Source organism: Leucoraja erinacea, chromosome 17 (genome assembly GCF_028641065.1).
Source record: "Leucoraja erinacea ecotype New England chromosome 17, Leri_hhj_1, whole genome shotgun sequence".
NCBI lineage: Eukaryota > Metazoa > Chordata > Chondrichthyes > Rajiformes > Rajidae > Leucoraja > Leucoraja erinaceus.
In genome coordinates this window covers 21498984-21520442 of record NC_073393.1, presented here as the reverse complement: position 1 = coordinate 21520442, position 21459 = coordinate 21498984, and the positions used below count along the sequence as shown (strand labels likewise).

General features: G+C 41.8%; 1 protein-coding gene across 1 annotated transcript in view; it reads right to left on the bottom strand.

Annotated features, from left to right (window-relative positions):
• LOC129705502 (uncharacterized) overlaps positions 1 to 21459 on the bottom strand; it is a 115007-nt gene that overhangs the window by 41767 nt on the left and 51781 nt on the right. The window contains exons 8-14 of the mRNA XM_055649091.1: positions 21049 to 21207; positions 20485 to 20615; positions 17790 to 17950; positions 16541 to 16663; positions 14585 to 14737; positions 9303 to 9434; positions 2574 to 2699 (exon numbers count right to left, since the gene is read on the bottom strand). Coding sequence (XP_055505066.1) covers positions 2574 to 2699; positions 9303 to 9434; positions 14585 to 14737; positions 16541 to 16663; positions 17790 to 17950; positions 20485 to 20615; positions 21049 to 21207 — 985 coding nt within the window. The remainder of the gene's footprint in view (positions 1 to 2573; positions 2700 to 9302; positions 9435 to 14584; positions 14738 to 16540; positions 16664 to 17789; positions 17951 to 20484; positions 20616 to 21048; positions 21208 to 21459) is intronic.

Here is a 21459-nt window from a genome sequence, read left to right as displayed (position 1 = left end):
GCTAATGGAATGTTGGCCTTCATACCAAGAGGATTTCAGTATAGGAATAAAGCGGTTCTTCTGCAGTTGTATAGGGCTCTGGTGAGACCACATCTGGAGTATTGTGTACAGTTTTGATCTCCTAATTTGAGGAAGGACATCCTTGTGATTGAGGCAGTGCAGCGTAGGTTCACAAGATTGATCCCTGGGATGGCGGGACTGTCATATGAGGAAAATTGAAATGACTAGGCTTTTATTCACTGGAGTTTAGAAGGATGAGGGGAGCTCTTATAGAAACATATAAAATTATAAAAGGACTGGACAAGCTAGATGCAGGAAAATGTTTCCCAATGTTGGGCGAGTCCAGAACCAGGGGCCACAGTCTTAGAATAAAGGGGAGGTCATTTAAGACTGAGGTGAGAAAAAAACGTTTTCACCCAGAGAGTTGTGAATTTATGGAATTCTACAGAGGGCAGTGGAGGCCAAATCACTGGATGGATTTAAGAGAGAGTTACAGTGGCTTGCAAAAGTATTCATACCCCTTGAACTTTTCCACATTTTGTCACGTTAAAACCACAAACGTAAATGTATTTTATTGGGATTTTATGTGATAGACCAACACAAAGTGGTGCATAATTGTGAAGTGGAAGGAAAATTATACATGGTTTTCAATTTTTTTTTACAAATAAAAAACTGAAAAGTGTGGCATGCAAAAGTATTCAGCCCCCTTTACTCTGATACCCGTAAATAAAATCCAGTGCAACCAATTGCCTTCAGAAGTCACCTAATTAATAAATACAGTCCACTTGTGTGTAATCTAATCTCAGTATAAATACAGCTGTTCTGTAAAGGCCTCAGAGGTTTGTTAGAGAACAATAGTGAACAAACAGCATCATGAAGCCCAAGGAACACACCAGACAGGTCAGGGATAAAGTTGTGGAGAAGTTTAAAGCAGGGTTAGGTTATAAAAAAATATCCCAAGCTTTGAACATCTCACAGAGCACTGTTCAATCCATCATCCGAAAATGGAAAGAGTATGGCACAACTGCAAACCTACCAAGACATGGCCGTCCACCTAAACTGACAGACTGGGCAAGGAGCGCATTGATCAGAGAAGCAGCCAAGAGGCCCATGGTAACTCTGGAGGAGCTGCAGAGATCCACAGCTCAGGTGGGAGAATCTGTCCACAGGACAACTATTAGTTGTGCACTCCACAAATCGGGCCTTTATGGAAGAGTGGTAACAAGAAAGCCATTGTTGAAAAAAAGCCATAAGAAATCCCGTTTGCAGTTTGCAACAAGCCATGTGGGGGACACAGCAAACATGTGGAGGATGGTGCTCTGGTCAGATGAGACCAAAATTGAAGTTTTTGGCCTAAATGCAAAACGCTATGTGTGGTGGAAAACTAACACTGCACATCACCCTGAACACACCATCCCCACTGTGAAACATGGTTGTGGCAGCATCATGCTGTGGGGATGCTTTTCTTCAGCAGGGACAGCGAAGCTGGTCAGAGTTGATGGGAAGATGGATGGAGCCAAATACAGGGCAATCTTGGATGAAAACCTGTTAGAGTCTGCAAAAGACTTGAGACTGGGGCGGAGGTTCACCTTCCAGCAGGACAACGACCCTAAACATACAGCCAGAGTGACTATGGAATGGTTTAGATCAAAGCATATTCATGTGTTAGAATGGCCCAGTGAAAGTCCAGACCTAAATCCAATTGAGAATCTCTGGCAAGACTTGAAAATTGCTGTTCACAAACGCTCTCCATCCAATCTGACTGAGCTTGAGCTATTTTGCAAAGAAGAATGGGCAAACATTTCAGTCTCTAGATGTGCAAAGCTGGTCGAGACATACCCCAAAAGACTTGCAGCTGTAATTGCAGCAAAAGGTGGTTCTACAAAGTATTGACTCAGGGGGGCTGAATACTTTTGCACGCCACACTTTTCAGTTTTTTATTTGTAAAAAAATTTGAAAACCTTGTATCATTTTCGTTCCACTTCACAATTATGCACCACTTTGTGTTGGTCTATCACATAAAATCCCAATAAAATACATTTACGTTTGTGGTTGTAACGTGACAAAATGTGGAAAAGTTCAAGGGGTATGAATACTTTTGCAAGCCACTGTAGATAGAGCTCTAGGGGCTAGTGGAGTCAAGGGATATGGGGAGAAGGCAGGCACGGGTTATTGATAGGGGACGATCAGCCATGATCACAATGAATGGCGGTGCTGGCTCGAAGGGCCGAATAGCCTCCTCCTGCACCTATTTTCTATGTTTCTCTGGAACAGGTGATTCTTTACACAAAGCAACATTCTGTAATTAGCTGCTTAAACTTTTTTTGGAAGCTGTTGAGTATATTAATGAGTTTGCCACATCACACATATATTAACCATCTTTAGTTGCCCTAAGGTGGATTTTCTGGTAAAGATGTTTAAAAAATCAGACAATTCACAGGAAATTAAGTCAACCACATAATGTTTCCTAGTTATATCAGTCAAAATTCATTGGATGAAATAATGATGATCATGTATGCAATATTCCCATATAACATGTATTCAAAGCAAAAAGCACCTGATTGTTTACTTACTTATGAGCTGGCAACTCTGTAGAACAAAAGTGGCTGCTTTCCTCTGCTCCTCATCCTGGGATTCAGCTACCATTTGGATCATAAGTGGAAGCCCATTGCTCTTCAGTAGCTGATACTGATGCACTTCTGGAAAACAATATATTTGAAAAGTAAAGCATCAAGTAGGATCATTGTAATGGGTATTTCCCAAGTGTTAACTACTGCATTGCTTCATTAATCTAGTTTTCCCCTTGGTTCAACAGAATAATTGCTTTGTTTAAACATGTTAATTGTAATGCTTCATGATAATTCAGGTTGAGATTTATGAATTTTGTATTCAGTTTAATCCAAAGATTAAATTTGAGGCATTTTTATTTAGTTTCCATGTAGTAATCCCAGTTTTGAAACAAATTATTCCATTTTAGATGAAGTTAGACCAGTTTGAATTTCATGATTGAGTTAATTGTCTAGAAATAAAACAAATACACAATGCACAAATTAACTTTGCCCAAATTCTCCACATTATCACATTAAGCTTAGAAATAGTGCTGCCCACAACTAAAGTAAATAAGGTTCTGAAAAGTTTAAAATCTGAAACAATGACAGATTTTATTTCCACTGTTTAATTCACTACAGGAGAGCCAGCCTTAGAGAAACATTATTCCCCTTATCACCATCATTTGTTTCTTAAACCCGCTTACCTTTATTGCACATTGTTTTTCCTTCTTTATTCTTTTTGCACTGATTCTATTTAAATCTTTTGTTTTTTCATTAAATATTACATTACACTATATATTTCTCTTTTGCACTACTTTGATGTATGCATGTACTTATGTATGGTATGATCTGCTTGGATAGAATGCAAAACAAAGTTTTTCACTGTCTCAGTGCACATACAATAATAAACTTAAACTTAATTTTCTGCTCATTGAAGCTCATCAATTTCTAATGCAAGGGAAGATTAGCCACGATACTACCAATTCTATGTTATCCCACATTCAGATCCTACACACTAGGGGCACTAAGTCACACTAAAGGGCCTGTCCCACTTGGATGCGATTGCGTGCGTTTGGCGCGACCAAACGGAAGCGGAGTTCACGCGTGACATCATTTGCGTTATGCTTACCAATCAGCTGGGCAGGAGGCGGGCCGACTGAATTTGGGCGTCGCACGGCGTCGGGCGGTGACGTCATCACGCAACGCCACGCCGGGCTGTGACGTCATCGCGCAACGCCACGCGCTAGGCGTACGCCGTCAAGACGCTGCGTACGCCATCATGACGGTGCGTCCGACATCAAGACGCTGCATACGACCACAATGTGCCTGCGTGCCGACAGGCCGTTGGCGCGCAAAGTTTTCGGCCACTGCAAGAATTTCGGAGCCCCGCCGATATAGGGATCAGCACCGCACAATTCCGCGCTCCTCAGTGGGACCGGCCCCGCGCGGCCATAAGGTGCCCGTACACCTCAAGCGACCACGAGGTTGCGTAATTTGCGAGCCAAGGTCGCGTAAGTGGGACAGGCTCTTAAGTCGATTAACTTTGTGATGTGGAAGGAAATCGGAGTACCCGGTGAAATCCCATCCTTTGAACTATCCTGCAAAACCTGTTTTTTGAGAGCTTCTTTGACTATTCTAACAGACCTTTCCGCCGCCCCGTTGGAGGCTGGATGGTATGGGGGAACAAGTGTGTGTTTTACACCATTCTGCTGCATGAACTCTTTGAACCGTTCTGAATGAAAGTGAGGCCCGTTATCAGATACAAATTATTCTGGTAAACCATGGCATGCAAAAATGGATCTCAACTCATCTATGGTGCACTCAGTAGTAGTGCTTGACCCCATGTGTTTAACCTCAATCCATTTGGAATGACTATCTACTAACACCAGAAAGTGATCATTACCCTTTTCGCAAAAGTCTACATGAACTCTGAAAAGGTCTACTTGGCCATGACAAGGGTTGCAGTGGTGTTTTTGGTGGTTTACTCAGGCAATTTTGGCAGACGCTACATTTGCTCACCAGTGACTCGATGTCACTGTCAACACTAGGCCAATACACAAAACTTCTGGCAATTGACTTCATGCTTACTATGCCAGGATGTTCGACATGAAGTTTGTTCATAATTTTGTTTTTCAAAGACTCTGGTACAACCACTCTGTAACCGCACTTAATGCATCCCTGCTCACACGATAATTTATGGCATCGATTACAGAAAGGCTTCAGCTCTGAGTTCAGAACTGAGTTCAATCCACTATCGATTTCAGTCCAACCATACAATGTCTGTTCATAAACCCACATTGTCTTTCTTTGTTTCTGCTGCAATTTATGTTGCAGTCACTGGAAAGTCATTATCTACAACTTGCAGTGTGTAGATTGAGTTCTCACTTCCCATGTCAGAGTTCTCATGGGGCAACCGGGGCAATGCATCTGCAACTGCGTTGCACTTGGGGCTTCTGTACTCCACCTTGTAGTCACACTGAGACAGCAAAATTGCCCAGCGCAGCATCCTTGATGCTGCCATGGAAGGTATAGCTGACTTGGGACCAAGTATCACTAGTAATGGCGTGATCAGTCACTAGGGTGAATGGTCTGCCGAGAAGAAACTGATGGATTTTCTTGATTCCGAACACGATGCTGAGTGCTTCCCTTTCTATCTGTGCATAGTTGCGTTCATTTGATGACAGGGTGCAGGATGCAAAAGCAATAGGCTTTTCCTGTCCGTCATTCATTACGTGGGAGACCACTGCACCTACACCATAACGAAGCATGACAAGCAAATTTCATCTCGCGTGTCGTATCGTAGTGAACAAGGAGTTTGTCACTTGTCAAGTTTTCCTTGCAGATGTCAAATGCACGTTGCTGTTCCTTTCCCCACATCCATTTCACATCTTTTTGTAGCAGATGAAGTGGCTTTAGCACAGTTGCTAAATCTGGAAGGAATCATGCATAGAACTGCGGCATCCCAAGGAATGATCGTAGCTCTGACACATTGTTGGGTTTTGGAGCATTCACTATTGCTTCAACTTTAGCCTTCACAGGGCAAAGTCCGTTGGCATCTACTTTGAGTCCAAGGTAGACCCACCTCTGACTGCGCAAATGCACATTTACTTTGACGCAGTTTGACATTGTGGCAGTACAGTTCAGTCGTGTGAGAACTTGCTCGAGGATTTCCAGATGTTCTACCATGCCCTCTGTGAATATCAGTAGGTCATCCTGGTTGCACACACAGTGCGGAATGCCTTGTAATATTTGGTCCATGACAGACTGAAACATTTTCGGTGAGGATTTCACACCAAAGGGCAGCTTTGTATATGAATACAAGCCCTTATGTGTGTTGATAGTCAAGTACTGCTGACTTTCCTTGTCGACATTGAGTTGGGTGTAGGCGTGTGACAAATCCAGTTTAGTGAAGATTCAGATTCAGATTCAGATTCAATTTTAATTGTCATTGTCAGTGTACAGTACAGAGACAACGAAATGCATTGTGTACAGTACAGAGACAACGAAATGCAAAGACAATGAAGACCCACTAAGTTCTGCGTACAGATCTTGCGAGGTTGGTAACGGATATTGTTCGTCATCAACGGCTTGGTTGATTGTGACTTTGTAATCACAACATAGTCGAACAGTTTTGTCGGTCTTGGGTACGGCCACAATTGGCATTGCCCAGTTACTCTGGTCTGTCTTCACGAGTATTTCATTACGCTCTAACCTGTCGAGTTCTTCCTCCACTTGTTGCTTTAGTGCATATGGTACAGGTCTTGGTCGACAATACATAGGTTTCACATCTTGCTTAAGTCGAATGTGTGCAGGGTACCCTGTTATTCCCGTGTAACTGTCAGCAAAAATGTTTGCATGTTTGCTTATGACGTTTTCAAGACGTGATTTGGACAAATTGATGCTGAAAATGTTCTTCCAGTCTAATTCTATTCTACTCAGCCAATCGTTTCCAAGGAGGGTTGGTTTATTTCTGTAGTTAGCTACTATGATGGGCAGTGTTATTGACCGTTTTGTTTGGACCTCAAGGGATCCAAATGACAAATAAATTGAATCTTGAATCTTGACTGACCATTATGCTGAACTTTACGGTTCATTTGTCCACATGACTCCAAAACTTCACCCGAGTAGGTTCTCAGCTTGACCTTACTCTCAAACAATAGTATCTAAGGGAACTTTGTTTCGTACAGGTCTCTGCATATGACCGAACAATCTGCTGCCGTGTCAATACACATATCGATTAACTGTTTGTTAATCAATAGTTTAGTTCGAAAGTCCTTGCCTTGGCTGGTTGTAGGCTTACCGATGTTGGTTGCATAAATGGTGTACAACCCAAGTTTATTTCCATCTGGGTTCACCTCCAAGTTGTGAACTCTACTCTGGTGTTGTCGCTTGTTTCCCGCAGATTGTTGGTTTCCTGTTTTAAGCTCCCGACATGCTGAGGGGATATGGCCTTTCTTCTGGCAGTTATAGCACTTGGCCATTTTGAACTTTCAAAATTGGTATGAGTGATGATCGTTGCAACTATAACAACTGGCTGAACTCGGCTCCCAGCCATACTTTGGTTTTGGTTTAGTGCCTCTAGGTTTGGCCATAGGCACTGCCTTGTGACTGTAAATGGCCACTGCAGTCCGTGGTGGGCGAATCTCACTAGCATTCTTTGATGCCATCTCCATTGTGGTAGCAATCTTGCATGCTTTCTCGAATGTAAGATCTGGAGTGTTCATGAGTTTGGACTGAATTTGTTCATCCACTGTCTCATTGACTGTCTCATACTGCTTCTGGTTTCAAGTGTCAAATTTATAGCTTTCTGCAACTGCCAGAGGCTTTGGGTTGAAATGCTCCTCCTTCTTTATAATGTCATTGAATGGCACGTCTTTTGACTTTAGAAACATAGAAAATAGGTGCAGGAGAAGGCCATTCAATATGATCATGGCTGATCATCCAACTCAGTATCCTGTACCTGCCTTTTCTCCATACCCCTGATCCCTTTAGACACAAGGGCCACATCTAACTCCCTCTTAAATAGAGCCAATGAACTTGCCTCAACTACCTTCTGTGGCAGAGAATTCCACAGATTCACCACTCTCTGTGTAAAAAATGTTTTTCTCATCTTGGTCCTAAAAGACTTCCCCCTTATCCTTAAACTGTGACCCCTTGTTCTGGACTTCCCCAACATCGGGAATAATCTTCCTGCATCTAGCCTGTCCAACCCCTTAAGAATTTTGTAAGTTTCTATAAGATCCCCCCTCAATCTTCTAAATTCTCACTAGAATTAAGGGTGCCGTACACTTCAAGACCAATCTCCGTGAGCAGAATCGCTTTCATGCGTTCGCAAACGGCCTTATTTGTTTCAGTCACTATCTCTCCTTCACAACTAATCTCCAATATATTGTTTGCCGTGAAAAACATTTGCTCTCTCCATATAGGAGCTGATGGCTCTCTACTCTTGTCAAATGTGCCAAGGTTTTTTTTTGTCGTTCTCTTTTTTTTTTTTAAAAGTCCGTTCAAAATCCCGAATTTCTGTCTGTTCTGATGTAACAATTCACCTAAAACTTAGCTGTTCAAAGACTATTCAGCTTAAGGAACTCAACAAAAAAAAACTCAGTCTAAAACGTTATACAATCCCAAGGACGATATCTTGCCACGTAGACACAACATAGATATAGCCTGACAAACTCGCGATGACCTTTCAGCTGCTGTTTTAAACTACAGTCCCCTGCATTGCTTATCTGCGGCCTCTTGAGTCCTGCTCGCAAACAACTGCGACACAACGCCATATTTACTGTTTAAACTGTTAAACAATACTGCGTGTTGCAGAACAGTCTTGGACTGTATTGAAAAGGATGAGCTCACAAACTTTATCCCATCCTCGTCGCCAATTTTGTTATATTCCGGACAGCAGAATGAATGACAACTGACATGCAGGCTGCCTGGATCACGAGAGAGATTTATTACCCAACATTCCCTACTTATATACAACACCAACTTATTAACATACACATGAATATGCATGAATACATTACATAATGCAGAGAGCATATATTCTGAAAACATTTGCAAAAGTCTTAAGAATTTAACTGTTCCTTTTTATCCCGCTAACTGGCACAGAATGGTAAAACCAATCCTACTTAGCTGCATGCTCAAACATAATATATGGTCAAAAGGACACAAAGTGCTGAAGTAACTCAGCAGGTCAGGCAGCATCTTTGGAGAACATGGATAGGTGTTGTTTCCGGTCGAGACCCTTCAGTTTCTACAATATATGATCAATTGAGTAAACACTGGAGAATGGCTAGTGGAATCAGGACTGAGTATCCCACGTAACAATACTGATATGATCATTTTTTTCTGTTTCAGATATTAAGATAGTAACATTAGTTTTAGTGAAACTGATGCTGGCATGAATTGGCTGTGCTCATCTTTGAAGAATAGATATCTTGGTGAAATCTCAAAATCTCTGTCCAGAAACATTCATCAAAAAAGTAAGCTATTTTTAGAATTAAGAAAAATCTCGCAATAAAGACAAAAACTTGGCATGAAATATTTACTCTTCAGAATCATGCATATTGACCAATCTTTGTAGGTAGACTATCTAGATACCTTGGATATGATTGTGAACATTAAGATGAGTGTGGAGTGATGTCTCCATTATATTTAAAGACTTGCTGTTGAAATGCTGCAGAGCTCATGACAGGATGAAAGACCTTTTCAAATATTATGTAAATACATGCCAGGGGTATTTCAGTAACTTACCACATCCATCAGTGCAGTGCCCAATAGCAAGAATAATCCCCAATTTACTTCCCGGATCAAGATCATCCTGTGTTAACAGCGCCACAAGCTTGGGAACGATTGAGTATTGTGACAAGCGTAAAGCCAAGGAAGCTATCAAAAGATAATGTCAGGCATCACTTCACCCTGTTACAAAAAAATCACTGCAGTTTTATATGAGTAAACATTATGAAATGGGTTTTCAAATACAACAGGCGCATAATTAGTCATAAATAAAATGGAGACTTTACAATTTTTTTGTGGTGTTGGAACAGTACAGTGTTGCCCAGTCAATGTCACCCCTTGCCTATGATTCACCACGCTGACAAATCTTAATCTTGAGACGATTGAGATGACCAAAGACATCAGAAAATAGCCAAAGTGCCAATAGAGTTTAAGGTAGAAGCAAGGAATTGCAGATGCTGGTTTACAAAAGAAGACAGAATGCTGGAGTAACTCAGCGGGTCAGGGAGCATCACTGGAGAAAAAGGATACGTGATTTTTCAGGTTAGAACCCTTCTTCAGACTGAAGGTGTGAGAAGGCTGAGAGGTTCTGAAGAAGGGTCTGCAGAAGAGAGGAGGGGCGGATCAAAGCCTGGAAGGTACATTGTTGGACTAAGGCCAGAGATGAAAAGATAGGGGGCGTGAGACAATTTGCAACCCCTCAATCCTTTTGTCTCCCACTTTCTGTCTTTTCGTCGCTGGTCTTTGTCCAACCATCTAACTATCAAAAACCCTCCTCACCTGTATCAACCTATTCCGGACTTTGTCTTGCCCCTCCTCTTTTCCAGCTTTCTTTGCCCTCGCCTACAATCAGTCTGAAGAAGGGTCCCGTCCCAAAACGCCACCTATCCTTGTCCTCCAGAAATGCTGCCTGATCTGCTGAAATATACATCACTTTGTGTCCTCTTTTGTAAACCAGCATCTGCAGTTCCTTGTTTCTACATCTGAGTTCCACCAGCAGATTGGCTTTCACACATGGAACCTACTGTTATTTTACTAAATTTACTTTCACAAACTTCTAAACGCTTCTGCAAATCACTTTTATATTCCTTAAATGTTTCCTCTAATCATTTTTGCTTTTTTAATCAAATTTAATTTGCGTAATACTAAATGACTCCTAATTTTCAGGCTTGGTGCTTTTGCAGGCAACTTCTCCATTTTGGATCTAATATTACCCTTGACTTTTCTTAGCTTTTGAAATCGAAGTAGATTGGTTGGAAAATTAAAGGAAGTTAAAAAAAAAGGGAAGTAGGCTATTAAATGCAAACGCCTTTCATGTCATTTTTAGAGATGTAATTTGATAAAACAATAATTTAATACTTTTTCTACTAATATATTTAGTGGATGCATTCTGAGTTTTGCTGAAGGCCAGAGGGATTAAAGGAAGAATAAGGGGGGGGGGGTGCACAGGAACATTGGACAGTACAGGGAGTACCTCAGGTTAACCAGCTGTTCAAAATAAAGCTAATCAGATTATAATATTGATTTCTGATCCTGATACTACAGGATTACTGTCAAAGCTCTACGAAGGGACAACATTGCTTCAGGACTGCCTGATGTGATAAAATACAAGTACAATGCAGTTATTTATATTATGTTTTATAAATAACAAAAGGATAGGAAGAAGCAAACTCCTTCCAGTAACTAAGATATAGAACAGGAGAAACAAAGAACTACAGCCAGTTTACAAAAAACACATAATCTACTGCAACCAGTGTTTCCTTACATCAGTGAGACCAAGTGAAGACCTAGCGACCGTTTTGCCGAACACTAGTTACTATCCATTTTAACTCCCCTTCCCATTCTCATACTCACCTTTCTGGCCTGTGGCTCCACCATTGCTAGAGTGAGGCCACGCGCAAACTGGAGGAACAGTACCTCATATTCCACTTGGGTAGCTTACAACCCAGCGGTATGACTACTGAATCCTCTACTTTTAGATAATTAATCTCAACACCCTTCTCTTCACCCACTCCTCCTCCACCCCCGCTTCCCTTGCCTCACCTGGACGCACTCCAATTCACCTTACCCCCCCCACCCCCCAACATTTCTTTCTCTGGCTTCATAGTTTGTACTTCTATCCTTATCTCACATGTTTTGTGTTTTCATCCCAGGCCTTTGTCCAACCATCTGCCCATCAAAACCCTCTGTGGCATCAGGGGTGTCGCTGGGTTCAGTAATGACCACACCAACATTCGCAGTAGGGTGAACTCAACACAATATATTTTATTTACTATGGTAAGAAAGTCCAGGACCGCATGAGGGCGCTGTCCTTTGCATCACAGCGCCTGTACGGTAGGGCTGGTGATCTTAGGCTTGTCCCGACAGCTCAATTCTGATCTTCGAAGGAAGAGGCGTGGTGATCTCAGGTTTCTCCCTGAATTTCACCATTGCCTTGAGAGGAGGGAGAGGCAGTCTCAGGCATATCCTGACAGCTTAGCTTTGCACTTGAAGAGGTCTTCTGATGGTCTCTGGATTATCCTGGTGGTCCGCCTCTGTATGTGGGAGCAGTCCCTCATTGTCCATGGGCAGGAAAAGGCACTGGCGTATCAGGCTTGCCCCGGGCATCTCCGTCTTAGCCTCAGTAGAGATAATGACAGTCTAGGCATTCTTCCCGGCAGACCAATCTTGGCCATACACTGACGCTGATTGTCTCAGGTTTGTCCCAGTGACACAGTCTTCCTCAAACCTGTGACAGGGGAACACCGCTAGCAGCGAGGCACCCCACTTTCTCTCCCTTCCATCTTCCTCTTCCTCTAGTGTTGCATCTCTCACCCTTTCCCTTCACCCCTCTGGTTGGAATGTCTGCGATTTATAAGTAGTACTAGACCAAGTGCAGACCCGTTGGGTCTGCTCCCCCAATGGTGTGATCCCCCAACCCAATATTCCACCATGCACCCGTCTCCTCCAATGGAACTTAAGCCGTTCTCAAAAGTAAGATTCCAACACTGCCCTGCCTCCCTCAGCAGTGGATTTAAAAGAAAATCCAATGGCACCCTCCCTGCCTGCTGCAGCAGTGAAAAGTTCAGTGTTCCTGTCTTGCAACTTTGTTTCGAAGTGTGTTGGAAGCTGACATGTAAATGGAGAAGGCAGTTTATTTTTGAAATACTTGGGGGGGAAGGATTTGATTAAAAACGTGTACTTCAACACGACGAAATGTAATGAGGAGTGGATACTTAGAAAGAAAAGCGAAATCTCTACCGAAATGGAAAAGATCTCGGAGATTGAGCGTCTGGATTGGGAGTGGCAATGAATCAAAGGAAGAAATGCAGCCGGCAGCCGTACATGCAAATGGATCCGTTCCGATTGGACATCTGCGAGCATCGGCCATTCCGATTGGACATCTGCGAGTATCGGGCACGAATCAAAAGGCAGAAAGGGATCCGGATGGCAGGCGGACGGATAACCCCAGAGTTTTATAGATATATAGATGCTATAATCTTTCAGTCAGGTCTCGACTTGAAACATCAACTGTCCATTCCCTCCACAGATGATGCTTGGGCCACTGAATTCCTCCAGTAATTTGTTTTTTCCACACAATTTGAGAAAGTTGTTTCATACTCCCTCCCAATTAACATAGTCAAAAGCTTCGGCTAAAACATAAAAGCCATACATCGTGGTCTCCTACAGTCTTCTTGAAGTTATTGTGTGGCAAAGATCATGTCCACAGATCTCCTGCATGGGTAGAATCCACACTCCAGTATCAGTTCTTTCAACCTAAGAGGAAGCGATGACCTTTTCTATGAAAGATGGCAGGTAGACATTTCTAAAGTTGCCATAGTTGGATGTCCCATATCGTGAATATGATCATGATTATATCGTGCCCTGCAATATCCTTCAGATGCGGACAATAATGGTAGGAACTTGTAATTGAAGCTCTTCACCACCACTCTGCTTTCGAGGGCTTGTTATTTTGAACTGGGTTATAATTTCTTGACTTCTTGTCAGTAGGGAGCGGTGTCCAGGCATGCCTGCAGAGATTATTATGGGACGGAGTTAAAGACAGAATGGTGGTTAAGGAGGTTTCTGAAGTCATCTTTCAGCAGACTTGTTTCTCGCTCTTGTTCCTGGCTCTCTGCAAGCTGGAAACCTTGTGGTCAAACCCTTAAATGACTCTTACAACGCTGAAGAACCCATGCATATCATGAAAGCTTGTTTTACCTCCTGCGTACCTTCCATCTTCCAACTTTATTTTAGGTCCCAGGATTTCCTGTTCAATTTGTACGTTAAGGAGCTGCAATGTTGTTTCTTGTCCCTTGTGGAAAGGTGCAGCTTCCAATCTTAATCTTAGGGTAGCAATTGATTAGCTCGATCTCGAGTATGGATGGAGGTTGGTGACAGCAAAGTGTTAGTAGTTGGAAATTGGATCAATAATCAGCAAGAATTAATTGACCACTGGATGTGTGTATGTGTTTTGAGAGTGGTTTGCCAGCAGGGTCAGTTTTCTCTCAAAGTGCCCACATCTCCGACTGCACAGTTAAACATACTGTTCTCCAACTTCACCCAAACATCAAATATGACCCCGACTTGAACTTCCTGCCACACACCAAACATGCTGTCAAAACTTGGCACCTGCTGGAATATATCTAACAAAAAGGCACAAAGTGCTGGAGGGCAGTGGGTCAGGCAGCATCTCTGGAGAACATGGATAGGTGACATTTCGTGTTGGGACCATTTTTCAAACCCACCCATGTTCTCTAAAGATGTTGCCTGACCCCCTGAGTTACTCCAGCATTCTTTTTGTAAACCAGCATCTGCAATTTCTTGTTTCTAGAATATATCTTCATCAAGCAAGTCAGAGCCCTAATGCATCACCATTAAGAAAACATTTCCGTGCTGTAATTGTTATATGGTTATATATGGTTATTGTCACGAATAGATAAAAGATCAGACAAAGCTGGCTATTTTTGGACAATGCCTCAGATAAAACCCAGCCTACAGGATCCACAAAGTGTCCGTAACTTATGGACTGCCCTCATGTCCACCATGATCTTTACGTGAAGAAACTAATTACTATTTCAATATATTGGAATGATTCTAAGCCGAGTTGAGGTGAAGTTGCCTGTTTCCCATGTTATATAACTCTATGAGAATAACAGCTGAGATCAGCTAATACAGACCAATATTCTAAACTGGGACTTCCTGTACTGCACAGCTTAACCATTTATTTATTTTACCCACAGTTTGCTAAGGAAGTATATTTTCTAAAGATACAAATGGATCTCTTTAAATCTTGGAGATTAAAATGATCAATTACTCACAATGATCTGAAATGCAGGAATCCAGAGTTTTTATCACAGAAATTGCCAACTGCACATTGGAGTGATATGTTAGAGATTCATCTGCTAAGCTCACAGCAGTCTGAGCAAGAGTATCCAGTCCACCAACTTTACAAAAGTAGTTCTGTGCATATGCTTAAGAGAAAATTATAGAAATGTTAAATGCACGTGTAGTATCAGAATTTGTCTTCTGCAAATTTATCCTTGAAAGAGTTGCCTTCAGCTCAACAGCTATTCCAGTTTAGTTTAGTTTAGAGATACAGCATGGAAACGGGCCCTTCGGCTCACCAAGTCTACGCCAACCAGAAACCTCCGTACACTAGCACTAACACGAGGGACAATTTACAATTTTTACCGAAGCCAATTAACCTTCAAACCTGTTCGTCGTCTTTGGTGTGTGGGAGGAAACCGGAGCACCTGGAAAAAACCCACATGGTCACGGGGAGAACATACAAATTCCTACAGATAGCAACTGTAGTCAGGATCAAACCAGGATCTCTGGTGCTGTAAGGCAGCTGCTCTACCACTGCACCACAGTGCCGCCCACTATTATTATGTTCTGAACAGTTATGTGTTCAGTAAATCTGACAAACAGCGAATTGCAAATCACTTTGCATGAGAGATATCAAATTTCTGCAGCCCAATTAAGGCAAATCTTGGATCAAACCCATTGCCTATATCTACAGGCACAGATGTAACTTATGGGGAAATATAGAATGAAGTATATGTAATATTATTATTGCACATAGATTGGAAAGCTAGGATATTTCCTGATCATATCTATCAGATTGCTTTAAAAATGGTTTATTTGATCATTTGTTTTATTATTTTTCTTAGAATAGGTTATATATAACAGAGCAAAAATCTCTATGCTGGGTCTCTGTCTTCTTTGTGCTATCTGTGAATTTTCTGAGATATACCAGTCATGGCCTTTCTATGATTCAATGAAAACATCTCCACATCATCCCATCTCCTCCCCTTTCTGCTTTCCGCAGCGACCGTTCCCTCCGTAACTCCCTGGTCAATTCACCCCTTCCTACCCAAACCACCCCCTCCCCTGGTACTTTCCCTTGCAACCGCAGGAAATGCTACATTTGTCGCTTTACATCCCCCCTCGACTCCATCCAAGGACCCAAGCAGTCTTTCCAGGTGAGGCAGAGGTTCACCTGCACCTCCTCTAACCTCATCAATGCATCCGCCACTGTTCCAGGTGTCAACTTCTCTACATCGGGGAGACCAAGCACAGGCTTAGCGATCGCGTCACCCAACACCTCCGCTCAGTTCGCAATAACCAACCTGATCTCCCAGTGGCTCAGTGCTTCAACTCCCTCTCCCATTCTGGATCTGACCTTTCTGTCCTGGGCCTCCTTCATTGCCAGAGTGAGGCCCAGCACAAATTGGAGGAACAGCACCTCATATTTCGCTTGGGTAGTTTACACCCCAGCGGTATGAACATTGACCTCTCCAATTTGAGATAGTCCTTGCTTTCTCCCTCCTTCCCCTCCCCCTTTCCAGCCCTCCCACAAGCCTACTGTCTTTGCCTCTTCCTTCCTTTTTCCCGTGCCCCCCTCGACATCAGTTTGAAGAAGGGACTCGACCCGAAACATCGCCTATTTCTTCTCTCCATAGATGCTGCCTCACACGCTGAGTTTCTCCAACATTTTTGTCTACCTGCATTGAACAACATCAGTTTAGGGGGTGCAAGCAAGAGTTATTAACATCACTGGATTATGGTAAGGGTTTTGACAGCAGCCAAAAGGCTTGATGCCTGGTGACCTTTCAAACTGCATTCCTCAGTAAAATCATCCTAGCCATTCATGAGCATGCAAAGCTGAAGGCCCAGGCACACAACTGAACTGATTGAAAATTGCCCCCTCTAATTCTTTACCTATTACATCTCACTATAAATATGTAACTACAGTACAGGCAAATACTTACAATTGTTGGCAACTGTGAGCCCAATAAATGCACAAATGGGACGAATTATTTCTTGCCTGATGCATTTTTGCAGACACTCCTTTGCAAATGGAAAGGCTGCTGTACATAGTCTCTGGTTCTCTTCTGGAACAGTGACATAAGTGTTAGTACAAGTGACATTGTAGAAGCACAAGTCAATTTGACAATATTCGGATTCCTTTTAAACCCGTTTTCTCCCTTCCCCTGGGGATAATGACATGCAATAGTATGGTTTTGCCTGCATAGACTGCCATCTGGTGCCTTTTCTATTCAGCCTAGATACTGCAAGCTGGCAGCTTCCTCTTTTGTAACAGACATCATTATGGAGTCGATTCTATTTTCAACCAATGAGCAGCCACTCACTTTGTCTGTGAGAATTTACTAAACAGCAATATTTTCCCATTAGCTGAGTGCTACTGAGGCTAAGCAAGTGTTTTATTACCACCCCTAATCACAGCAACCAAACCAAGCAGCTTCATGTTTTCAGACTGAAGAAGGGTTTTGGCCCAAAACTTTGCCTATTTCCTTCGCTCCATAGATGCTGCCTCACCCGCTGAGTTTCACCAGCATTTTTGTCTACCAATAGTTAAATGTAATGAGCAATTCCTAATCATTCCAGAAAATCATTCCAGTAGTTTCAATAAAATAAACTATGCTGCCCAAGAGGTTAGTCGAGGTATCGGTATGTTATGCAGAAAAATAAAGCCCCAAGTTCGAAGCCGCATGTGTGCCAAATTACTAATGGCAGCCAGGAACCATCCTTATTCTCAGCACCCTGAGGTCACAGAGGGGCAAAAATAAATCAGGAATTTTCCTACTGAATAATGACTGCCAAATGAAGGTCACTTTTTTTTATCACTTAGTTCTAGTTGAGAATGTATTTTAGAGTACAGTAACCTGCCTATAATCACTACACCCAGTAACATATTTGAAGAATGATCCTGTTTAAATTATGAATAAGAGAGACCTTCTGGTGATTTTAGAACCAGCAATATGTGAAGGAATACAAAATGGCAAAGCAATCTTCTGAACAAATAAGTAATTTGGAATGGAATACTTTATTGTCATATGTGACTAGGCAAAGTTAAATCCTTTGCTGCATACCCAATGTATACAAATTTAACAACTGCAAAGAACAAAGTTCCTATTTAAATAATTATATCAAAATTGTCAGGAAAAGTTTCCATGTAACAAAAGCACAGCAAAGCTGAAAGAGGAAAAATGTGAATACCATTCTGTGGATTGTTGACACAAGCACAGAGAGTACTCCCAATGGACGACCACAACTCGTAGTAATGACCAATATTTTCATGTATAGATTGCTTGTCCGACATTGGAAAACTAGTTCTGGTTAAAAAAAGAAAAACAAAATGTAAACCTATACTAAGCTGTTAAATCTTTTCAAGTCTCTTCAAGAGACCTTTTGGGTAACTTTCATCTTTACTCATTATGCAATAGCTGATGAACTGAATCATATATTGGATTGCTGGGAAATGGTGATGGTGAAATTTACCCTCAGTGTCCAATGTGAACATAGCTAAGTTTTTAACACACTTGGTGCTGAGTCAGAAAACTATTGGTTAATGATCTTCTCGAGCCCAAAATCAAGACTGACACACCAATGCCATATTGAAGGATGACAGTACTATTACATGCGCTATATTTCAAATTAACAAACTATGTTCTCTGCCTATTTTCTGTGATTGTAAAATAACATATTTCCAAACAGAGCAGAGTAGCTATCACTATGACCCAGCAAATATTAATCCTCCAATCAAGAAGTCAAAGTCAAGTTTATTGACATGTGCATACAATGAGGTAAAGCGAAAATCTTCGTTACACCAGCATCACAGGCACATAGACACATAAACACCATACATTATACATAAAGTTACAAATAAAATTCTGTAAAACAATTCTGTTGGTGGAACAACGCTGGGTTTGACAGTGACCACAGTGACACTCGCAGTATGGTGAAACCACATGGCTTATTTTAATTACTGGTTTTCAAAGGAAATATAGAAACATAAAAACATTCGGCCCTTCAAGCCAGCATCGCCATTCAATATGATCATGGTTCATCAGTACCCGTTCTTGCTTTCTCCCCATAGACCCTGATTCCGTTATCCCTAAGAGCTCTATCTAACTCTCTTGAATACAGGAGGTGTGGCTATATCAGGCTTCTTCCTGCGGTTCGCTGTTAAGAGGATGTTTCTGACAGTACAGGTTTCTTCCTGGCAGCTAAGCTTTGAGCTTGGAAAGACGATGCTGGTGGTCTCTGGATTATCCTGGCAGATTTCCCTGTATTTGTGTGTGTGTCTGTGTGTGTGCACAGTCCCTCATTGTCTGGGGCAGGAAGTGGTACTGCCATATCAGGCTTGCCCTGGCCAGGCTCAAGCAGAGAAGCTGGCTGTCGAGAGCTTCTTGAGAACAGTCCCAGTCGACCTTGTTTCTTCTTTCTTGTTTCTTCATAGTTACTTCTTCTGCTTCTTCTTTTCCTTCTTGTTCTGTTTCTTCTCCTTCTGTTTGTCTTGTTTCTCTTCTGTTTTTCATCTTTCTCATGTTTCATCATCTTTTTCTGTTTCTTCTTCTCATGTTTCTTTCATCTCCCGTTTCATTTTCCTTGTTTCTTCTTCTATTCCTGTTTCTTCTGTTCTTCTTCAGTTTCTATTCCTATTTCTTCTATTCTGCTTTTTCTGTCCTGGTTTCTTCTTCTGTTCCTTGTTTTTAATGCTTCTGTTCCCTGTTTCCGATTCTCATTCTTTTTGCTTCTTATTCACCTGTTTCTTGTTTCTTCATTTTTTCTTCTTCTATTCCCGTTCTGTTCTTCTTCTCCTCTTGTTTCTTCTTCTTCTTTCTTCTATTTCTGTTACTATTCTACTTCTAGTCCTTCTTTTTTTTCTGTCACTTGTTTTTTTGTGTATTGTTCCTTGTTTCTGTTGCTGATTCTTCTGTTTCTGATTCTACTTGTTTCTTCTTCTCATGTTTCTTTTTATTCTCATTTTTCTTCTTCTGATCTTCTACTGTTCTACTTCTTCTGTTCTGCTTCTTTTCCTCTATCAATCAAACGTATAAAATTATTTCAAAAGGGAGATTAGTTACTCCTATGACCCAGCAAATAATTATCCTTCAACCAAGAAGTCAAGTCAAGTTTATTGGCATGTACAAAAGTACAATGAGGTACAGGTACAACAAAAATTGTGGTTACACCAGCATCACAGGCACATAGACGTGTAAACAATATACATTGGACATAAAGTTACAAATAAAATTCTGTAAAAAGTGTAGTGTTGGGGAAACAACGCTGGGTTCGACAGTGACCACAGTGATACTCGCAGTATGGTGAAACCACATGGTTTATTCTATTTACAATAGTAAAAGTCTAGGATTGCATGAGGGCACTGCCATCAGAGTGCATGTGTGATAACGCTGGCGATTTAAGGCTAATCTCAACAGCTAAGGCTAATCTGACGGTACAGGTTTCTTCCTGGCAGCTCAGCTTTGAGCTTGGAAAGGCAATTCTGGCGATCTCTGGATTATTCTAGGAAACAGTCTTTGCCTGTGTGTGCCTGACCCTGTGTATGTGTGGGCACAGTCCCTGTCTGGGGCAGGAAGAGGTTCTGCTATATCAGGCTTGCTCTTGCCACTCAATCTTGAGCTGTCTAGAGCTTCTTTCTAGACAGTACGATCTCAGTCGACATTGTTTCTACTTCTTCTGTTTCTTCTTCTTTCTTCTATTCCATCAGCTTTCTTGTTTCTTCTTCCTTCTTCTACCTCTTCTATTCCATCTCCTTTTATTCATTCTTCTTCTCCTTCTTGTTTCCCCTTCTGTTTCTCTTGTTTCTTCTTTGATTCCTCCTTGTTTCTTCTTTGATTCCTTCTTGTTTCTTCTTCACCTTCTGATTCTTCTTCTTCTTCTTCTTCACCTGTTCGTCATCTTCTCCTTCTCCTGCACTTCTTCTGTGGGTGGGCGCAGTCCCTCGTTGTCTGGGGCGGGAAGAGGTTCTGCCACATCATGCTTTCCCTGGTCACTCAGACACAGGCTCAAGGAGAGACGCTGGCAGTCGAGAGCTTCTTTCTCAGCAGTAGTCTTAGTCAACCTTGTTTCTTCTTCTATCTTCTGTTGCTTCTTTTCTTTCTTCTTGTTTCTTCATCTATTTCTTCTTTTGTTTCTCCTTCTATTTCTCCTTAGCCTACTACTACTTGTTTTTCCTTCTTCTTTTCTTCTTTGATTCCTTGTTTTTCCGTTTCTTCTTGTTCTTCCTATTCTTCTTCTCCTGTTCCTCTTCTTCTCCTTCTCCTGTTGTTCTTCTTCTGTTCTTCTCTTTTTCTTCTTTTATTCCTGTCTTCTGTTCCTTGTTGCTGTTTCTCCATTGATTCCTTCCTGTTTGTCCTTTGAGTCCTTCTTATGTTTCTCCTTTGATTCTTTCTTCTGTTTCTCTTTCGATTCCTTTATTTGTTTCTCCTTTGATTCCTTCTTTTGTTTCTACTTGATTTCCTCCTTGTTTCTCCTTGGATTCCTTCTTTCTTCTTCTTATATTTTTCCTTTGATCCCTTTTCTGCTTCTCCTTGGATCCATTCCTCCATTTCTCATTGGATTCCTTCTTCTGTTTCTCCTTGGATTCTTTCTTCTGATCCTCCTTTGAATCCTGTGGCAGGGGCTATGGACTGTAACCAACTACCGGAGCCCCCCCCCCCCCCCCCCCCCATCCTCATCCGCAAGTGCTGGCACCTCCCTAGCTGATGACTTGAACTCCTTTTATGCTCGTTTCAAGACGGGGAACATTTGATTTGATTCCTTTATTGTCATTCAGACCTTTCGGTCTGAACGAAATTCCGTTGCCTGCAGTCATACACAATAATAATAAATAACAAAACATACAATAAACACAAATTAACAT